We start from the raw sequence: 22376 nt of genomic DNA, 5'->3' as shown, positions 1-22376 counted from the left end.
TCATGTCACATATTACATCATTCATGACATGGTCAGTGACATCACTGATGACATCACTGATGACAACATCCAGTGATTATGTGTTTCTGTAAAGTTTAAATATGTTTTACATATTGAAGAATGAGTGGATGTATAAGTGTCTGAATGAAGGTTTTAGTAGGTGCGTGATTGACTGTATGAGTGAGTGATTAAATGCGTCTTACTGAATGCACGGGTTAGTGACTAAACTGTCTAAAAGTGTGCATCAGTATGTCTGTTGTTGTGCAAGCTGCTGCACGTGTTGATCAGTAGCTATATAAGTAGCTATATGGGTTATTGATTGGTTGCACAAGTATTTGTATGGGAGACTGAGTGTGTGTATGGCTGGCTGGGTGGTGTGTGACTCTGTGCAGATCAATGTGTACTTGTATCAGTGATTCTATAAGAGAGTAACTATGTGTTAGTATATGTTTCAAAAATGTAAGGTGTTCTGTGTTTAACTGTATAGATGAGAAAATGGAAGTGTGATTGATTCTTTTCAGGACTGACTAGGTGTGTGAGTAACTCCATGGATGAGTGGCAGAGTGTGAGTGTCTGTATAGGTGTATGAGTGCATATGATAGTGTTGTAAAGATGAGTGATTGTATGTATGAATGATTGTATGAGTGAATGTGTGTGTAGACATAGGAATCAGTGAGTGCGTATGTAGTAACTAGTATTGGTGTGTCAATGGTTTCAAAAATGATACTCTCTATTTAACACTGGGTGTAACGGAGGTTATATTAGAGTGTGAGGAGATGCATTGTATTATCACATGAATGATATCATCAGTGATGTGATCATTGATGTCAAGTGAGATGTCATCAGTGATGTCATTTGAGATGTCATCAGTGATGTCATCAGTGATGTCACTGACCATGTCATGAATGATGTAATATGTGACATGATCAGCAGTGGATTGCGGGTGCGCGATATATAGTTAGTGCAACTAACTATATATGGAATTTCAATGGTTTTGTGTGAGTAAAATAAGGTTTTTTAAATGCTAATTCCTAACTATATATGGTCTATAACCTATGGTTTTTTCAGTGAATTTTCAAGGTTTTGTAAATGCTAATTCCTAACTATATATGGTCTATAACCTATGGTTTTTTCAGTGAATATATATATATGTATGTATGTATAGACACACACACACACACACACATATATAAACACACATATATATAAACACACACACACATACATACATACATACATATATATATATATATACACACACATACGTATATATATATATATATATATATATATTTTAATTCAATATTCATGTATGGGATGATTTATGCATTTTGTTTTAAATGGTGGTTCAAATATGGAATTATGAATACAAGTTTTTAAAAAAAAGCACAATAATTGATGCGAACATTTTACTTAAAAGTAAAAGTAATTAGTACAGGCAGGTAAGGGAAGGAACATGAGGTTTCTATCCACTGAATAAAAAAATTGCAGCATGAAATGGACCAGTGTCTGTATAACAGCATGGGCATTCTTGCTGTTTAAAAAAAAAAGGGGGTGATGGACTTTCAAACCGTATCATTTGTACACAGACTGTTTCTGCTTTGGGACTCTATGGTCCAGTCGATATCAAAAGGCTGAAAAGCATTGGCAGTCTATATGCATATTAATCACTTTTTGATGAAGCAAAAATATAATATCTTAATGGCTCAAGGAGGTTTGGGTGCCGCTTCTCCTTTCTGAGGAAGTAAGAGTGAGGAGATTGTGTAGATACATATATGTACATATATACATATATATTCACTGAAAAAAACAAAGGTTTCAGGCAGGTTAAAGTTAGTTGGACATTCACTCATACAAAACGAAAGAAATTCGGCTGTTATAGTTAGGTCAGCTAACTATAACTCGTGCCCCCGCAATGCACTGCTGATTACGTCACATATTACATCATTCATGGCATGGTCAGTAACATCACTGACGACATCACTGATATCTTAAATGACATCACTGATGACATCATCCAGTGACTGTGTGTTTCTATAAAGTTTAAATATATTTTATATATATGTTAAGGTGTAGTAAAAACTGAGTGGGTGTATAAGTGCCTGGATGGAAAATTTAGTAGGAGCGTGACTGACTGTATAAGTGAGTGAATAAATGTGTCTTACTGAAAGCATGGGTTAGTGACTCAACTTTGTGAATGCCTGTGTCAGTCTGTCTGTTGTTGTGTAAGCTGCTGCATGCGTTGGTGAGTAGCTACATGAGTGTCTATATAGATTATTGATTGGTTGCCTGAGTGTTTGTATGGCTGCCTGAGTGTGTGGTTGGGTAGGTGGTGTGTGACTCTCTGCATAGATGTGAGTGGTTGATTCACTGTGTGTATGGGTTCAAGAGTGCATCTGAAAATAGCTGTATGGTGGGTGAGTGTGTGTATGGGTGCGTTGGTGAGTGAATAGATGTCTCAGTGGTACATGAGGCCAGCAAGGGATTTTGTTTAGGTTATGAATGTCAGCTAGGCAGGGACTTTGAATTGATTAAAAACCCTCACTATTAAAAATCTAGTGGCTGAAAAATAAAAATCTTTAAGAACAATTGAATAATGTTACCACACTAACAAAGTAAATAAATACAATAACCAGGTTTTTGATCAAAAAGATTATTATTTTCTTAAGAACAAAGAGATTTAGATAATATAAAAGGGTACAGGAAAAAAATGCATTTCAGATATACAAGGGGGGATTTCATACACTCCTATAATACATCAGAAAATAGGTCTAAACTGCTGAAAAAATGGTAATACAATGACTTCAAATCAAAAAATAAATGAAAGTCAATCGTAGTTGGTAAATCACGTGCAGAATTAGACACAATAGTCGACGTTTCGGTCTTGGCGAAGTTATTTCATAAGACCATCATCAGGACATGGATTTTATGCATCTATGTGATGACCCTATAAAAGTATCAACCATCCATTTCCTATTTAGATCAATGTTATTATATGAGTTGGTGAGGACAGTCTGTCGAATATTTAGAGACAGGAGCTTCAACATAGGAAATGCTTTGAAGTGTATTTCAGGAAATGGGCAGAGGATAGCCACTTTCTTATTGTTTAATGCTTCCTCTTCTCAGTATTTTGTTCTTTCAGAAACAGCTGGACATATGTCACAATTTGTCTGATTCAAAAAGGAGGCCACAGCGTTATCGACGTCGGCAGCAAACAGCCTGATTATACGAAACAAGCTGGTTTCGCCCGGTAGGCAATCGGGCAGATTGCCTACCGGCGGACAACCAGCAGACAGTCTTTCCGTCCGCCGGGGTCTCCACCACCATAGTAATATGGCAGGGGGAATTGGCTTGCGGGCGGATACAGATGTCAGGCGGATCACCACCGCCATGCGGGCGGTGGTGATTCGCCAGACATGCTAATGGGCCCCTTAGGGTGGGACTTTTCTCTTCGTGCAGGGGGTAGACTGCGCTTCTTCAGCAGCTCCCCCAGCACATTTGCACAAATTTGGCGGTGACCCAGTTCTCCTGGGACCACCACAAGCACCAAAACTATGTTTTCCCCATGCCTTGCAAGGCATTATGGGGCGCTTCAGCTCCTTTTCATGCATATTTAATGAGCGGCTCTCCCGCTGTGCCAGGGAGATCCGCGCTGAACTGATGGTGGCTTCGCTGCATCTTCAGGCCACATTGGGGGGGTCCGGTCCCACCCGGACCCCCAGGTAAGCATAACGGCCTGGGGAGCCCACCCCCGCCCGATTTTCCGGAGCCCGGGCCAACCCAGGCCCCACGATGCCCCAACACTGCTTCTGGAGTCACGGTCCCACCTGGGACCCCCGCCTGCCTTCTTTGGTGGAGGGCAGCCTGGGGAGCCCAACCCCCGGCTCCCCATGCGGCCAGCACCCTCATGTGCTGCCGTGGGAGCCGCCCCCCGCCTCCGTCTTCGCGCGCATGGGGAGGGGGGGCGCGATGGCACTCCCCCCCCCAACCTCTGGTCACATACATGGCCAGGAGTTGTAATCCCAGGTCCCTTCCCTTGCACCTCTTCACGGGGAGCGTGACAGGGGCCAGGGTGGGCTCCTGGCACCCCACTGGGCACTTTCACGGGGGAGCGCGACGCTGCCCCCGACTTGACTACTTTTGGGGCCAGCCCCCGTGACCTGACCCACACTGAGGGCATGTCAGAGATTGGCGTCGGAGCCCCACATACTTCGTCGTCGGTCTTCTTAGGGCTCAAAGGTAGCCTACCTTCTGGGGGCCATATCTCAGCCCATGGGGGTCCGATCATCCCCATTTTCACGTCCTCTTGCTCCTGGAGGTGCCCCCCTCCTTCCCACTCCGGGTCTCCAAGAGGGTGCATTCTGCAGGGAGCGGTCTTCACTGGCTCCCTGTGCCAGCCTTTCACCTGGCTCTCCTCCTGGGCCTCTCTTCTCCCTGCGCAGAGGCCCCTGCTTCTGCACACCGGTACTGGGCTCTTCTGGCGCTGTTAGGGCCCTGGGGGGCAGTCAGGGGGTCTCTCCTTCCAACTGCCCAGTGCCAGGCTCCAGCACCTTCCACCTCAGCAGACCACACCCCAGAGAGAGCTTCCCTTCTTGTGCAAGCACTTTTAAAAAGTTGAGTAGGGAGCTGGCAGGAAGTCTATGTTGGTCAAACAGAAACACATCACTTCCCTGCTCCCTCTTTCTTGTCCAGCTCTGGGTTTGTTCAAAATAGCATTGTCCAGGGTCTCTGGCCTAATGGGCTCTGTAGCCTCTTTCCCCCCCCCCACCCTGCCTTCCCTCCTTGGTGCAGCCTGGTGCCTGGCACCCAGTGATGGATGAGCCTATAGCCCCACCCATCTTCTCTTCCTGAAGAGCAGGCCTTCGCTTGTGGGAGAAAGGTTATTAATCCATCCTGCTGAGGTCAGCCCTCAGCCAGGGTCTGGTTATAGCTGGCTCAGAGAAATATGATAGTTCTGTATGACCCAAAAGCAGTACAAATATTCACATCCGCTACAGTGGACTTTAGTGCGTGCCTGGAATCTGTACGCCTTATGGAAGTTACTCTAGCCCATGGGCACCACATCCCCATAAGGGAATAATGAAGTGAAAAACACAATAAAACACACTGACTTTCCCTGGCATGTTTCTTTTCAGTGTATAAAGCCTATTCCACGTCACCACCCTATTCTGCTTAAGTCCTGCCACACCATTCACTCTGTAGCTCCTCCTGGACTGCGCACGCTAGGAATCTCCCCTGCGCAGCCCATACACGTGTGCACACGCACGTACAGCTGTGTCTGCATGTAACCAGCCCGGTGTCCCTTACTCCAGCTGCTGCGTAGTGGCCTGGTCAAGCCTGGGGGACACCAGTAAAATACCCATGCAGTCTCCTTCATTATGAGTTCACTGTGGGTGAGTCCCAGATTATGAGGCTCTCCCATAGTAAAAGCTCAACAATTAGGTGCTCAAAAAGCGATAAAATCCAGGCGGCTCATAGTGTCAGAACCACCTTCTAACAGATACCAGTTGCGTTTCCAGAGTGGTGGAGAAAGGTGAGCGGGGCCTTCGAAACACCGCTTAGCAATCCCACTGTGTGGGATTTACTGGAGGTAACAGGAGGAGTAATTAGCCCCTAACGTCAACCTTGGGGGCCAACTACCCCTTTTATTACCACCAGTAAGTCCCACACAGCAGGATTGCTAACTTCTTATATCAAAGCGATACAAAAGGGGATGATGGACGGAGCGTTTGAACAAATCAAACACTCACCCCCAGTCAACTGATCTGGGTTTAATCCATCACCATTCTTTAGTTCACTCAGGCACCCCAGTTCAGACATGGCTATATGCAAATCAGTCTGACCCTGTGCCTTATGGGAACAGTCCAGCCCGAACTGCCAAGCCATGTCTTTCCTGGACCGGAAACAAGCATCCTGGGACCGGTTTCGGATTCATAATAACTTCTTATATCAGGCCTGTCCCCTCCCTCCACCACTGTGCAAACGCGCCCCCTAGCACGTTGTAAATTGAGGGATTAAGTCCCCATGAATCCTGAGGGTCCCTGTGGGCCAACTAGTTCACCAGGTACCTCCAGTAAGCGCCACAGAGCTGTTTTGCAGAGAGGTGGTCCAAGGCCACGCCCCTTTTTACACCTCTCTACAACGCAGCTCTTTGGCACTTACTGGAAGTACCTGGTGGGCTAGTTGTACCCCAGGGACCCTCAGGATTCAAGGGGACTTAATCTCTCAATTTACAACGTGCTAGGGTGCGCGTTTGGACAGTGGTGGAGGGAGGGGACATGCCTGATATAAGAAGTTAACAACCTGCTCTAGTTTCCAAAATCCAAAGCAGAGTTTGCTTATGGCAGGGCGGGATCCATGCTCCCACCCTGCCATAGCAAACAGCAGTGTCCCGGGTTGGGCACCCCGGGACACTGCAGGAACCGGCCCTGGGGGGTGGCTGTCACCAGGGCCATTGAGAACTCCAGGAGGGGGGCCGCGCGGCCCCCCTCCCAACATGTGTGAAGCCCAAGGAAAGTGGTGGTCCCCGGGGCAGTGTGTGGGGGCTTCAGCCCCCCCACCACTAATTTTTTTTTTTTTAGCCCCGGAGAGGTGGCGGTCCCCGGAGCAGCCCTGGAGTCACCCCCTACCAATTTGTACCCCCGGGGAGGTGGCGGTCCCCAGAGCAGTGTGGGGGGGAGGTTGGAACCCCCACGCATTTCTTTAGAAAGCCCCTGGGAGGTGGCGGTCACCGGGGCTACAGGGGGGCTGCGTGCCCCGCATTTAATTTAATAAGCCCCAGGGAGGTGATAGTCCCCGGGGCTGCGGGAGCCCCCGCAATATAATTTATGAGTACCCCGGGGCCTGGCCCAAGCGGGGGCTTTTTGAAGATGAAGTGTGGGAGCCTAGGCTTCGTTTTTTTTTCTTTTCAGTCCGGATTCGCGCACCCAGCGCGAATTCGGCCGATTTAAAAAAATACTTTTTTTGGGCCTGGGGGTCTTTGTTGGACCCCCTGAGCAGGCCTAGAGGGTTTTTAGCCTGCCCCCTTTTCTTGTCTTTCATGCCTAATTCCCTGTAGAACCGAGTCACAAGAGGGCTGCCAAAACTTCCTGGTTTGAAGTGTTGACAGCCAATTGGAATAAAGCTTGTGGTGGGGAGGGTTCGCAAATCCACTGCGGCCATAGATATCAAAACTTTTATATTTGAATTTCTCAGCAACTACAACATTTATAAAAGGTCGCTTTCTGAACCAAGAATTACCGTTTTGCCATATTTGGGATAATTCTGTTCAGCAGTTCCAGCTGTAGCCTGTCTCAAAATTTCCTATGGAAATTAACACCCGAAAAAATCGTTTTGGTCCCCCCTTTTTTCTCAGCCTAGGATTGACGAATCACCTCCAAACTTTCAGGATAGGAGCTGACCTGGATAGACTTTTCATTTGGAGAATTTCGCAAAGATTCATCAAACAACTCAAAAGTTATTAGCAAATCAAAAACGCTTTTCCTATGGAAACTACTGCCAGTAGGAGAATAGATATATATAAGGTGGAACTCCTTCAAAAAGCATTAACTAGGGTAGAATCTATACCCAGGAAGGATCTGTTTGATAAGAAACTGAAAGGCACTCAAGACAACGGAAAATGTAGGCGCATTACCACTTTTTCACGCGATTCTACATGGTTGAGATCCATCATGAGGAGACATTGGCATGTCTTAAGAACGGATAGCATTATTGGCTCGGATGTACCTCCCGCACCCGATTACCTTTAAAAAAGCTCGTTCTCTGCGAGACCATCTGGTGCATAGTCATCTTGAACCAGTGGTTAAAAAAACAGGGTCACTACAGGAGGCAAGGGGATTTTTCCCATGTGGCAGATGCAAGGCCTGTGCCTTTAGCAGAAGGATATTGTCCTACGAGGTAAAGGGTTGCAGGGGAGTGAAGAAAATCAACAAATTCATGTCATGTCATACCACTTATGCTGTTTACTGTCTCAAATGTCCTTGTAATCTGAAGTATGTAGGTAGCACCATCAATTCAGTAAAGCTTAGGATTCTCGAACATATGCGGGCCATCGCAAATAAGGACTTTTCTTACCCAGTGGCTAGGCACTTTGCAATCAAACACAAAAGTGATAGAAATTTACGTCAATATTTCTGTCTGGACTATGTACCTGAGAGTCCGAGAGGCGGAGATAGAATGCAGAGACTCCGCAGATTGGAGTCCAGGTACATAGTAGATTTGCAAACTAAGGTCCCTGATGGCCTGAATATCGGAGAAGAATTGGCGGTGCACCTTGGTGTGTAGATTGGGGAATGATGGATTATATGTATATTCACAAGTTCAGACTGTCCCTGTAATATCTACTATCTAAGAGTTTTCTGAATTTTTCTGAATTGTTTGTTTACTATTTTAAATATGTGAATTGCTTCACTGCTTGAACAAAAATGTAGGGTAATATGTATGTTTTATGCATAAAATGACAAGATTAATGAGAGAGTGTGGATGCTAATACCATCTACAGTTCATCCACTTTGCATTTTAACATAATAATTTTGTAAGGTTTCAGGCTAACTTTCTGAAATTTAGAGGGACTTGCAACCCAAGTGGGTTGCTTTGCCGATCCACGGCAAGATATCTGTCAAGGTGGCATAATTGATGTAGAAATGTATGCATTAGCATTTTTGTTGACAGTATATATGTAAAATTACTGCTATGTGCGTTACACAATGAAAGTATTATACTTTCAATATGGCGCCGGTGTTATCGCGTTATGCGATACCCCTCTTTTATTTTGATGAACTGCCTGCCTTAAAATGGTGCTGCGTATTGAGAGTGTGTTTAGACACTGAGGAAGGGAGCTTTCCCGAAACGCGTCTGTCTTGCCAATAAAGCTTTCGTGAAACTGGAGTGTCCCGGGTGTGCTGCCTTTCTTTTCCAAGGATTTGGGGAGAATTTGGAGCGTTGATTTGTATCGCGGTACACCACCGCGAGGCAGCACCCGCCGATTGAGTGCCTCACTATTTGGTGTACTGGTAGCTGAAATATATAGATATAGATATATATATATAGATATATATATATCTATATATCTATATATATATCTATATATATATATATCAATATATATCTCATCCTGCTGATTCTGACTGCATCCACCTATCGGGCCGGTCCAGAGCAGTGGGTGCAGGACCCGTTTTAGAATTCAAGTTTTTTTTTTATCTGTTAAAGTCCAAACAAAGTAAAAGCCGGAACTCCAGGATTTAACACCAATCGTAGTTATTGCTCTGGCTGACACGTTTCGACCACCGGGGTCTTTAACAACGACTGTGGTGGTGGAAACGCGTCAGCCAGAGCTATAAATACGATTGGTGTCAATCCCTGGAGTGCAGGCTTTTTCTTTGTCTTTGCTTGGACTTTAATTGAGAAATCTCTTGGGAAAAAAAATATATATACAATCACGTACACTATAACTTATACATACTTAAAGGTTAGAACATTCATTTTTTGTATTGTTGGACAGATAAATGCTTGCTTTAAACCAGTGTATACATTTATAATAGTCAATATAAATAGGCAAGATGATATATAGAAAGCAACATGTATAAAGAAGAACTAGAGATGAAATTATTTTTATTGGGCTGACATTAAGCATTTCTAGCATATTGTCAGCCTTCAGAATCTCTCTTACCCCATAATTACAAGCTCAGGTGGTTATAAATCTTCTAAAATAGGTTTCCTAATTAGATTTCAGATCTTTGGCAGACACTAAAATCACTTTACAGTGCTTTCTAAAAGGCAGCAGTGTGTATTTATCATTCAAGGTTTGCATTTTGCCCTTCATTTTTGTGTACTATTTTAATTTTTACATTTAGTACTTACCAATATTATTGTGATCTAATTCACTTGTACTGTAGATATGGTTGGTTGTAATAATTGTTTTACTGTTTATTTTTGTAATTGGTGTTTATCTTGGAAAAGAGCATGAATTGGTGTTTATGTATAATTTTGTCATGCATCGGTCATCGGCCTGTGACTCCTCCCATGCAGCCCTATCCCCCTGCTTTCATACCTATTCTAGGCAAGTTCATTTAAAGAAAGAGCAAGCACATGTCCACAAGGAAATGTCACTTCTGTGAATTCTCAATATCACTCTCTGTTTTGTGCCTAGGTTACTCTAACACGGCTCAATGGACAAGGCTACAATATGGCTCTTCATTGCAATGGCTATCAATCTTCTGCAAGGTATTTGTAGTCACCAGGGCCTGACTGCTAACACAAAGCAGCCCTAGTAAATTTTGTCAGATAAGTCCCCATAGGGTGCATAGCGAATGCAGTGAGCGAGCCTGACCCCTACAAAGGGAGAATTTGGGGTGGGGAACTGAATTTAAGATCACAAACTGTTTCAAAATCCTCGAGACCCATGTCTTTAGAGCTCTTTGAGAATGCCCTTGCAATGCTTTGAGACACAACTTCGGATCGCGTCTCAATAGATTAGAACATGGGTGTATAGAATTCATTAAAAGCAGCTTAATTACATTTTATTAAAACACATGACATTAATTAGTAAATTTGAAACAGGTTGTAAAAATATTTTATAATTAGATAATAAATGTTGTATTTTTAGTTTTTTTTAACATTTACATATCTATTTATCTTTTTTAACTGTTGTAAATAATTTAACATGATTTTCTACGGGGTATAATTTTAAGTTCCTACCGCCATTGTCTGTGTGCGGGGTTGCAGTACTAGTGGTTGACCACAGCAGAGCTTGGGTGATTTTTACAACAACACTTTACAATCAACAGTCTGTAAAAGTAACACATTATTGTTGCAGCAATAATACCATATTTACCTGTGCTTTCTGTAAAGGAGCCATTCGACAGCATAGAACAGCTGTACATTTCTGACAAATTTGTAGAAAAATATGTTTGTAGTTACTGGAACTCGAGTTTAAAGTTGAATTTAATATTAGGGATAACGTGAAGCCATCAATTATTAGGCCATATTCTTGGGTTACTGACCAGCTTCTATAACAATAAAAAAAGATGCATTTAAGGTATTTGATCATCAACCAGAGATTAACAAGAAGAGAGAGCCCTTAAACCTAGACGCAAGCAACCATCTACACAAATTAAATGAATATATATATATATATATATATATACACACAAATACTTTTCGAAAACACATACTGTATTAATACATTATACCGTTTTAGTGTTAACATTCTTATGACAAAATGTTCAAATTGGTACACTTGTATCAGACTCTGTCTTTGACAGTAGAACCAGTGAGTATTGAGTGTGAGTATGAGGAGAAGTGTGGCACAGCGGCTAGAGCAGCTGACTCTGGAGTGGGAGTCACAGTTTGATCCCCCGCGCCGACGGCAGCTCAGCTCAGCACCATGCGACTCTGAGCAATAGCTCACTTAATCTCCCCGATGGACCAGCGCCTTGAGACCCTTAGGGGTGATTAGTTCGCGCTTGACAAATACGGGATGTGCCACATGCGATATGTAGCTGAGAAACACACAATTATTTAGATCATATAGAACTGGGACTTTGAAAGGTCTTTATTTCATTTCAATCCTTCTAAATGTGGTCCTGATCTCTAACCTTAAAACTGGTACTTGGTTAGATATAGCTCTAGGGTGGATAACATTCTGCCAATGTGCAGTATGCACTTTTTAGCTGCATGAGTATACTACAAAAAAAGTTTGACAATCAGACTACTATAGTCTGCTAGACAATTAATCTCACATATAACAAGTGAACTGGGAACTAAATTGTGTATTCTTGCTCTTGAGGCCTATTTATCCATTAGATATCCTACATCAGGGTTTTTATGCTCAATTGACCTGGATTTTCCGTTAGCTTTAAACATCTTTTAGGATCTTGTGTTACACAGAAGTGGGCTCAAATTGTTTTTGCAGTGAAATAAGTTAAGTTGGCATTTTTAAAGCAGAATCTCTGGTTGTCTTCTTGACATGTTCTGTTAAAGACATGCAGCCCTCGGTATTCCCTCAATGGCTTTTTGCACGGATTCTAATAACATTTATTACTGAATTCAGAAATTATAAGACTGCAACCCCTCCACTTGTGATTTTAATGCACTCATAAAGAATCCATGGACCTATATTTACTAATGGGGGATTCCAGATTTTCATTTATTCTACTGTTCAGGGTTAATATAGGGCATGATTTACAATCTTCTCATACAGGTATGCACATAGAATGGACTACCTAACTTTTACAGCTGTTTTCGTTGTGAAATAATTTGCAATGAGAGTTTAAGAATATGAGACTCTGCTCCCTGTTGGGTCAAACAAGTTGCCACTCTCACAGATCTGTGTTTCAGAGACTCCCTGATTCAAAATCTTGATACTACATTAATTCCATTGCATTGCAGTCACACATTTAGTGTCTCCGGGGTGTCTGGGGCTTGACTAACTCATGGATTGGAGCTCCCAGGATGCAAATCCAACCAGCACCTCAGTTGCTGATTGACACACCAGGATTTTTCTGTCCTCCTTGGGTGCTTAGTGACTTGCAGCCCTCCATTTTAGAGTTAGGCACACAGGGATGGGGTGGAGGAATATGCCGCGGGATATGGAGAAAAAACTCCCCACCTACCACCAAAAATGAGTAGAAGGAAATCGAGGCTGCGCAAAGCTAAACAAGTCTCACAGCCAGGTGCAGCTGTGGTGTGAGCAATGGGAGCACATTAAGGCAGGATGTTGCTGTGTGGGATGATGGCGACGAAGCTAGATACTACTGACCCTGGCTCTTACTCGGACCACTCATCACAAAGAGACCATGTGATGCTAAACATGAGTCCAAAATGAGCACATTAGTCAAGATGTTCCTGTCAGACAGTTCTTGATGTATGAGAAAATAATGGGGCAATAAAACAGAGTGAGTAAAGGGAGATTTAGAAGCACCAACACATGGTGTGGTAAATATATTCACCATTACGGGGGCAACTGGATATATCACAATCAAGTGCCCTTGAATTGTCTAAGCATCCTGAGAGGACCTCAAAATGAAATTGCCTGGAGGCATGGACAAAGAGCATGGAAAGGCAGACTGAGACCTAATTATTAGTGAGTTATAGTCCCAAACGGCTTAGGAGTGCCTCAATCAAGTTACTGTATTTTTAATGGTTGTATGATCTTACAACGAACTCCGTTGTAACGCATGCCTTTACCACGCATGCGTTACAACGGAATACTATATTCACGCTTTTCCTTCTCCACGTTTTTTCCGTGGTGACGTCATAAGTAGAAAAAAAAACGGCCGTTTCCTTCTCCTGCGCCGCCGATTTCCTGCACATCTCCTCTAAAGGTTAGTGGTTTATTTTTGGGGGGGCAAGCCCCCCCAAGCCCCCCTTTTTTATTTTTACCCTTTACCACACATGCCTTTACTACGTACATCGTAGTAAAAGTATGCGTGGTAAAGGCAGTCGTTGTAACCACGCATGCGTTGTAATGCATGCGTGGTTATGGTTTTCGTTGAAACGGCCTCGTTGTAGTGGCCGTTTCCCATTTTTAATTGTTTAACTTGATTTTTTTGTTGCATGGGTCCTACCTGATCTTTTAGCAGAGTGGACCAGATGTATTCACTCCTGAGTTAACTGCCCAAAATATGGAGATGAGGACGCTTGATTATACCTTATGTTGTGACAGTGTCCAGGTTACAACAAACTGCTGGGCAACTGTGACTGATATTCTTTTGGAGGTAATAGAAAAAGCAGAAATGAAGAAAGCTGAGGCATATTTACTGAGCTTGAAGGTGAAACTAAATGTATAGATTTTGCTCAGTTATCAATAAAAAGGGACGCCTTGTGATGCACTGAATGTCAGCTAGACTCCGAACACTGGAGAAATGAAGTGGGGAGATGAGCGGGAGTGCAACTTTCCACAATGAAAAAAAGAGGGGAGTCATAAGGACATCAATTGTGCAAGCATGGATACGCTGTTTTTAGAATTTGAGACAAAGAGGAATGATGATAGGCCTCCATGAACACTCAAGAGATAAATGGGGTATATAGGAATTGTGTACAGAGGTGTTGCATTTTGATCATTAATACCGCAATTGACTCTTTTTTTACCATTTCAAGCCCGAGGCCTGTGAGTTAAGCTCAAGAAAGCTTACTAGAAGGTAGCAAGTAGGTGCTTCCTGAAGTGGGGGAGGGGTTCCAATCATCTCAGATTACCCCAGTGCAGTGGTAGGATTACCAGGTGACAGAGTCAACTATCTAGATGTTGCAGTATCTCTTTGTGACATGGCTAGCATTTGAATGACAATCTAACTAGGGACCCCAGATCCCCAACTGTTCAAAATGGTGAATGGTTTAAAAAATATACATGTCCACTTTCAGAATGTATTTCAACAGTATTTTTATGGAGATCAGATGTAATTGTTTCCCAACGTAAGTTAGACTGATATTGCTTTGTTTAAGTAAAAGAATGTAAATGGACACAATCTGTTAAAAACTAATATTAAATGTTTCTTTTTAAAGATGATCTTTCTTACGGAATTCAGACTAATCCAAGAAGACCTACATTTCTGCCTTGTATCAAAACACTTTATAGTGCATGTAAACAGCAAAAGAGCGATGTACTATATGGGTACTGCCTATGGGCAATAATAGTCCTTCGGCTTTAAAGCAAGCCTGTTGACTGAAAAGCACATATCATAGTTCGAGCACAATAGACACAGCCAGGTGTAACAGAAGTGGCACACCAGAAAAGTCTTCTTTTCTTTTACTTCAGGATGTGATCTCCTCGCTTGTTTCCTATGGGTAAGCGTTGACATTAGGGGGTGCAGGCACAGTGCTTCTATGAGGTTAGAGCTTCCTAATAGGTAATTTCGCACCTTAAAACATAAACCACTCATTTCATATTTTCAGTACCTCCTTGGCACTCTGCTCTCAGGTTACAAACTTACTCATTCCAGACAAAACACATTGAAACCTATTGCTCCTTTGCCTCATTTGCTTATAGTTATCACTATTCCCCATTACTAATGCAAATGCTACAATGTCTCTTTTACTATTGCCCTCAAAAAGAAAACCCATAACAGTTTTCTCAAGTCCTCTTAAATCACTACGCACTCAATCAGAAATTTCGGTGAAGTGGAAGAACATCAGTACGCTGTCTTCTCGTTACAACCTCATCAATCCACATCAAAGAACTTATAGTCACTTCAGCACAGGTCCCTGGTAAGCTGCTGGCCACCATTAAACTCAGATCTGTGACTGGGGGTGAATGTTTTACCATTGTGCAACATTCCTTCCATCATCTTGTGTGTTTTGCTGTTCACCCTATGTGGGAAGGGTATGCCCAGACGTGGGTCCCGTGCTCACAAAGCCACTGGAGTCAAGCTATCCTGGCAGAAGACGGCTGATAGCCAGAAACCGGTCCTAGGATGCTTGATTCCGGTCCAGGGAAGACATGGCTTGGCAGTTCGGGCTGGACTGTTCCCATGAGGCACAGGGTCAAGACTGATTTGCATATGGCCATGTCTGAACTGGTGTGGCTTGGTGAGCAAAATAACGATGGATTAAACCCAGATCTGTGACTGGGGGTGAATGTTTTGCCATTGTGCAACATTCCGTCCATCATCTTGTGTGTTTTGCTGGCCACCATTTAAAAGCATGAAAGTCAAACATACAACATTCTACTACACACTAGACCACAACATCAATGTGAGAGAAAAGGATTTAAGTTAGGAAACCGTTTGCTGAAAACCGCTCAATACTGGAAGATACTTCTTGCAAATAAGCCTTCAATCACGTCTTCCCCCAAAGAATTTTAAAAATCTCACATCACCAAGTGAAAAGATCTCTTCAAAACTGCAAAGCTCTGAATCATCTTCTTCCCACCAAATAATATCCTCCACTGAGTGCAGAAATCTGAGCACTAAGCAATGTTTCATTGAATTCTCCAGTGAACTCAGAAATCCTAGCATGTAATGTTTCAGTGAAACAAATCGGCACCATTAGGCACAATTTTTTGATTCACAGCTCCACTAATAACCCCAATGTGCCTATCACAGCATCATGCATGCATGCAGCACACCTTTGTCCGCATTCACCATAGATGGCCTCCCAAAAATGATCTATTCCCTAAAGAGGAACAGCAAAACTCTTCTGTTGAGGAGTTTTCATATGAATCAAGATTCCATGCATTGTACATAACGGTTAATAGACTGATGTAGAATTTCCAAAATCAGGCAGCCATCAATATGATTACTTAGACATGTGAAACAACTCTTAATAAGTCACCACAGTATCTCTTCCAAAAATGCTGAAAATATTCTCCACCTTTATTTTAAGTTTAAGTTATAAACAAATAGCACCCTTAATTCATTTTCTACAAACTACAGCAGCCTTAATTTTTGTATCCAAACCTGTGCATATTTCAAGCCACAAACAGGCACAGCATAGGGGTTTAATAAAGTTATGTATAAAACCGAATTCAACAATGAGGAGCCAATAAATGCTGTCCATCAAGGGTCATTGATTACACTATTAATGATAAGGTACATTTCACCATTTTGAAACTCCCAATCCAATCTCAACATTTGGACTTTAAAATGGCATCTTTTTCATTTAACACAAAAGTTATGGTAGCCAATGCTAGTGAAGTTAAGTTAACCGACTATGAAGTGAGATCAATTTTTGATTCAATGCGAGATTCATAAGAGTCAAACCAAAAGAAGGTAGTTCAAATAGTTTAAAACATAAGCCCTCCTTTCATCTAGTTTAATTTCAAGGAACAATTTCTCTCCCTCTAGATGCAGTACATCATTTTCTCTTCACACACTTTAAAAAGTAGCACTGTTTCAAAGAATGAAATATAGTATATAGAAATTGTTAAACCTCCCACTTTATTCAAGCTTCTTGAAGACAATATTGAGAGGCGAATAATCCATTTCGTTTTTTTTAGTCCTCATGTCTACTGCCGAACTTTACTCTTTCCATGACACAGAACTGACACCCGTTCAATTTTCCTTCTTGACTTTTCTTGAACATTTGTGAAGGTATACAATTACTGTGACATCTATAATTGAGAGTTGCAGAAATAGGAAACTATCAACGTTAATAGCTTGATGTACTTTATCATGAACAATCTGCATTTATTCCAAAACGTTCAAAATATTTTGTAGGGTTAAGTAATCAAACGTTTTTTAAAACAAGTGGAAGTGCATCATTTCCAACATCACTACATGAAATATTAACAAACTGTTGTTTTATTTCATCAATCCAATATGTGGAGCTTTATAGTAGCATTTCATCTTTGCATTATTCAATCTCTACTGCAAAATAAAGTCATCATCATCATCAAATAAGCTTTATTCGATATTTCAAAGAATATCATACAAGCAATCATAATAAAATAAAAATATACAACAATACATTTAGTCAATTCATTAAAATAGATAAAAATATAAAAAATATAAACATTTTGTAGGGAAAAAGTTAACATTTTGAGAAGGGGATCAGGGGAACCAAAACTTTTCATAAGTAAAAAAAAAAATATATATTATGCAGAATTCTAAAAAAATAAAAAGGAGAGCAGCATTTTTACATTGGCCCTTGTGTTCTAGGTAACTGGGTGGGTGGAATACTCGGGTAAAAGTCATGTAAATCCCAGATACGAATTGGGCCATCCCCCTCTTTATGCTTGCAGGATCGTAAATAGCGGGCTATTTTCCTATGCTTGAATCTAATTAGCGCCAAGTCCCCTGGAATGTCTTTTGGCAAAGTGCCCAACCATCCCACCCTCCTAACGCTTAGGATCCCCCCATCTAGGTTGGGTGGCAGGGGTCTATTGGTCTGTAACCAAAACATAGCCTTATGTAATAAATCTTGACGAGTTTCAAGTTTTCCGTGAGTTAGTGGTGGGATCCCAGAGACAACGGTCACATAAGGGGCGGCTTCAGGGGGTAAGTTTATTCGTGGCATTCTAACAGGTTCAGGTTTAGCCTTGATGTGGTTTGTTTGTACAAGCGGTGTAGTTTGAGAATGCGCATTCCTGCAGGAAATCAATTTGGGTTTTTCCAGGACAGTAAGGGGAATAGGAGGGTCTGATAATACTGATTTAGTTCCAGATGGAATGTGTGTTTTGATTATCAGTTCAATATTAGATATCCTGTCCCCCAGATCATTAATTTTTTCCACCAGTGGTGAAATTAGGGAGGTTAATAGATTCTCAAGCTGGGCCAATAAAGTTGGTTGAGGGGATGATGGGCAGTTCACCATTTTTCCATGATCCATATACACCGACACAGAGCTGAAGTTGGAGTGATGTTGAGAGGGACAGGAGCATAGTTTTGGAGTTTTGGCTCGGTTCCCGTTAACAGTGACATCATCGTTATTTATCTTGATGTTGAGCCCACCCGGGAGTGGTTTGATTGGAGTTTGGAGTTTATTCGAGCAAAGAGGTGACATCTGCAGGGTGGCGCTAACATCGTCAGGATTGGTAGCTGTGCTTATGGGGATGCAAAATCAGGGATATATTTAGATCCACACATAGCATTGAGCTCCTCCCAGATAGACATGGTGTGATGCGAGTCTCCAAAGATATGGGTTGATAGAAATAGTAAGGGGAATCACAGTACCTCTTTGAGTGAATTGGCAAGGGGGGTGGCCCGTCCCGTCCTCCTCGTGCCTCTGAGGGCCACAGAGGGCCCGACCTTTGCCCGGGCTTAGCCCGCGCGCGGTCCCGCGACGCGGGGGCTCGCGCTGGCCTTAAGCGCACCTCCGGGGGCGGGGCAGGATGCTGGATGCGCGCCTTCCTGGGCGCAAGGAGTGCTGGGTAGTGTAGTTCTCCCGCCTCGCCGCGGTGATCGGTGTGCGGCAGGCTGCAAGGTCCGGTTTGTCAGAGGAGCAGCGCTCGGTCTGCGGCTGTCCTCAACCCCCAAAAGTAACCTCCCAGGTCAGTGGAAAGCTCAGGTTCCCCGCTCCCCCGGGGCTCGCGCTGGCCTTAAGCGCACCTCCGGGGGCGGGGCAGGATGCTGGATGCACGCCTTCCTGGGCGCAAGGGGTGCTGGGTAGTGTAGTTCTCCCGCCTCGCCGCGGTGATCGGTGTGCGGCAGGCTGCAAGGTCCGGTTTGTCAGAGGAGCAGCGCTCGGTCTGCGGCTGTCCCCAACCCCCAAAAGTAACCTCCCAGGTCAGTGGAAAGCTCAGGTTCCCCGCTCCCCCGGGGCTCGCGCTGGCCTTAAGCACACCTCCAGGGGCGGGGCAGGATGCTGGATGCGCGCCTTCCTGGGCGCAAGGGGTGCTGGGTAGTGTAGTTCTCCCGCCTCGCCGCGGTGATCGGTGTGCGGCAGGCTGCAAGGTCCGGTTTGTCAGAGGAGCAGCGCTCGGTCTGCGGCTGTCCTCAACCCCCAAAAGTAACCTCCCAGGTCAGTGGAAAGCTCAGGTTCAGTCATATAGTGATAGCTGATTGGGAGGAGAATACTTGCTTTTGGAGATGGATATAAATAAGTTGAGAAGTTTCTATATTTAGTTCCTACCTTTAGATATCCTTTAGATAATTTACTGTTTTATTGCTTACATCACAGTTCCTTTTAGCAGCTCCTGGATGTTTATCACACAGGATCTTATCTTGGGACATAATAATTTTTTGGAGCCCGGCTGAAACTGAGAGTGGTGTTCTGAGGGCCCTCAAGTGCCAGAACTGGTCATAGGGACTTTGCACATGCTTGAGACATACTGCTGATAACATGGTTGTCTGGGGTTATAAACCCTCTAAGAAGCTGTTTGTACTAGAAGTTCTGCTGATGAATGTGGCTCAGACAATACTACATTTTGTGGGCACTCCTGTTTCAGTGCTTTCCTCTCCTTTGTGGACGTGCATCAGCCAGCAGTGCCGTTGTGCTGCTGTGCCACTGCATGATCCTAATTAAGTACATGAAGACTTGTGAAAAGACCAACACTGTATGGAAAGATTGCTGGTTTATGTCTGAAACAGTTGTATTATGTTTCGCTCCGAGGCCACCGAAGTCATCTGCGGCGTCCCGCAAGGATCTTCACTCAGCCCCACCCTCTTCAACATCTACATGAAACCTCTCGCAGCCATTGCACGCCAGCACAACCTCAACATCATCTCTTACGCCGATGACACCCAGCTGATCCTCTCCCTCACCAGAGACCCCGACACCGCCAGAACCTGCCTACACGAAGGGATGAAAGACGTCGCCGAGTGGATGAAGGACAGCCGCCTGAAACTGAACTCGGACAAGACGGAAGTCCTCATCCTGGGATCTTCGCCCTCCGCCTGGGACGACTCCTGGTGGCCCCCAGCCCTGGGCACCGCACCCAAGCCAACCGACCACGCACGCAACCTGGGCTTCATCCTGGACCCCTCCCTCTCGATGACCAGACAAGTCAACGCCGTCTCCTCATCGTGCTTCAACACCCTGCGTATGCTTCGCAAGATCTTCCGCTTGATCCCGACCGAGACCAGGAAGACTGTCACCCAGGCACTCGTCACCAGCCAACTGGACTACGGAAACGCCCTCTACGCCGGAACCACAGCCAAGCTACAGAAAAGACTCCAGCGCATCCAGAACGCCTCCGCCCGACTCATCCTGGATGTCCCCCGACGCAGCCACATCTCCAGCCACCTGAGGAACCTGCACTGGCTCCCCGTCGACAAGAGGATCACGTTCCGGCTCCTCACCCACGCACACAAGTCTCTCCACGACCTGGGCCCCAAGTACCTCAACGACCGCCTGACCTTCTACACGCCCACCCGCCAGCTACGGTCCACCAGCCTCGCCCTCGCAGCCGTACCACGCATCCGAAGAGCCACCGCCGGAGGAAGATCCTTCTCTTACTTGGCTGCCAAGACTTGGAACTCCCTCCCCATCCACCTTCGGCTGACCCAGGACCATCTCGCCTTCAGGAAACAACTCAAGACCTGGCTGTTCGAGCAGTAGCATACCCCTCCCCCCAAGCACCTTGAGACCCTCCCGGGTGAGTAGTGCGCTATACAAATGGCATGATTGATTGATTGATTGATTATTTTGATTGTGCATCTTTAATTCCGATTAGTAACCATGCTGTTGAGGCGAGATGACAGAAATGGACTGCTAATTTACATGCAAACTAATAAACATACTTAAAAAATTGTTTAGAGCACAGCGTTTGGGGGATAGCTAGATCTATTTACATAGCTCTAGTGATCTGCTATGCACATTGTCTTAAGGCTGCAAAATGCTGCTGACAGATTTAACCAGTTGCAAGTGTCTGGTAATGATGAAAGACCAGTGTAACATACATAACTCTGGGTGAGCTTTTGCAAGTCCTGTGTCCTGATTGACTAATAAGCTTGCTCCTCGTTTTAAGCTGGTGCAAAACCTTGTCTACTTGTCTGACCATGATAAAAGGGGTCACTTTCAAAGACAATGAAAAAAGGCACAGGCTGATGTTCAATCTTCTGTTCCAACATAAACATGGTATCTCATGTCTGCTCATGCGAGAAAGATCTATGACAAGGCCTCCACACAAACCACAGCCCTGTACCCAAGAACATTAGGAACACCACTGACGGATATGCTACAGCATACATGAAAAGACCATACTATAACCACATAAGCACTAGACTGATGCAAAGCAGAGGGTGAAGCCCAGTAGAAAAGTTCTAGAGCTATGGAAAGAATCATCAAGGCAAACCCGACTGCCTAGGCACAAAGCCAGTGAACATGGAAGAGTGCACTGAAAAGCAACAAACAGCTGAGACCATATGACCGAGATACGAACCTCTGTCACCTCTGAGGTCTCTGCAACTTCAAAACACCCTCACAAAAGAAACCAGCTACTTAGGGCAAGAGGGCAGATGCTCCTGTCTGTACCTTTCCAGAATTTGCTCAGCTCCTGTTCCAAAGAGACAGGAGCCATCAAAAGGCAAGTCAAAGAAGTACACCAGGACAGTCCATGAAAAACCAGAAGTACGCAAGTGAGCACTAAGGCAGACGGACACTCAAGAACCAATTTATCTAGTCTATTAGTTCAAAGTGTCAGGGCCAGACCTAAGTAGCTGGTTAGACATATAACATAACCAGGGCCACTGGAACTACATGATTGAGCAGCCATGACGGTTTTCACACAATTGTAGATTTTCCACATAATCCATCATCTGCAGCATAATCCACAGATTTTAACAAAACAAATTGTTTCTAGCTCTAACGGTTCAAAATTTACTAAAAATGCAGCAATCTCTGTTACTGAGCAATGGAACGCCCTTTGCAAAGGTTGAAAGGTCACCTTTCCGTAGCTTATTGGTATATTTGGGCGCTAACCTTGTACTAATGAGGTGCAACTAATGAATACCCAGACAGTTTTAGCAAGTTTAAAAATGAAAACATGATGGAAGAATACTTTC

General features: G+C 43.9%; 1 protein-coding gene across 5 annotated transcripts in view; it reads right to left on the bottom strand.

Moving 5' to 3' along the window:
• Window positions 1-22376, bottom strand: part of ATP11C (ATPase phospholipid transporting 11C (ATP11C blood group)) — a 905856-nt gene that overhangs the window by 156550 nt on the left and 726930 nt on the right. For all 5 annotated transcript variants that reach the window (XM_078688608.1, XM_078688607.1, XM_078688609.1 and 2 more), the window contains exon 20: window positions 10832-11006. In XM_078688608.1, the coding sequence (XP_078544734.1) occupies window positions 10832-11006 (175 nt within the window). The remainder of the gene's footprint in view (window positions 1-10831; window positions 11007-22376) is intronic.

This window comes from Lissotriton helveticus, chromosome 4_1, assembly GCF_964261635.1.
Source record: "Lissotriton helveticus chromosome 4_1, aLisHel1.1, whole genome shotgun sequence".
In the NCBI taxonomy this organism is placed as follows: Eukaryota; Metazoa; Chordata; class Amphibia; order Caudata; family Salamandridae; genus Lissotriton; species Lissotriton helveticus.
Note: the sequence above shows the minus strand (reverse complement) of the source record. Positions and strands in the feature narration are given on the sequence as shown.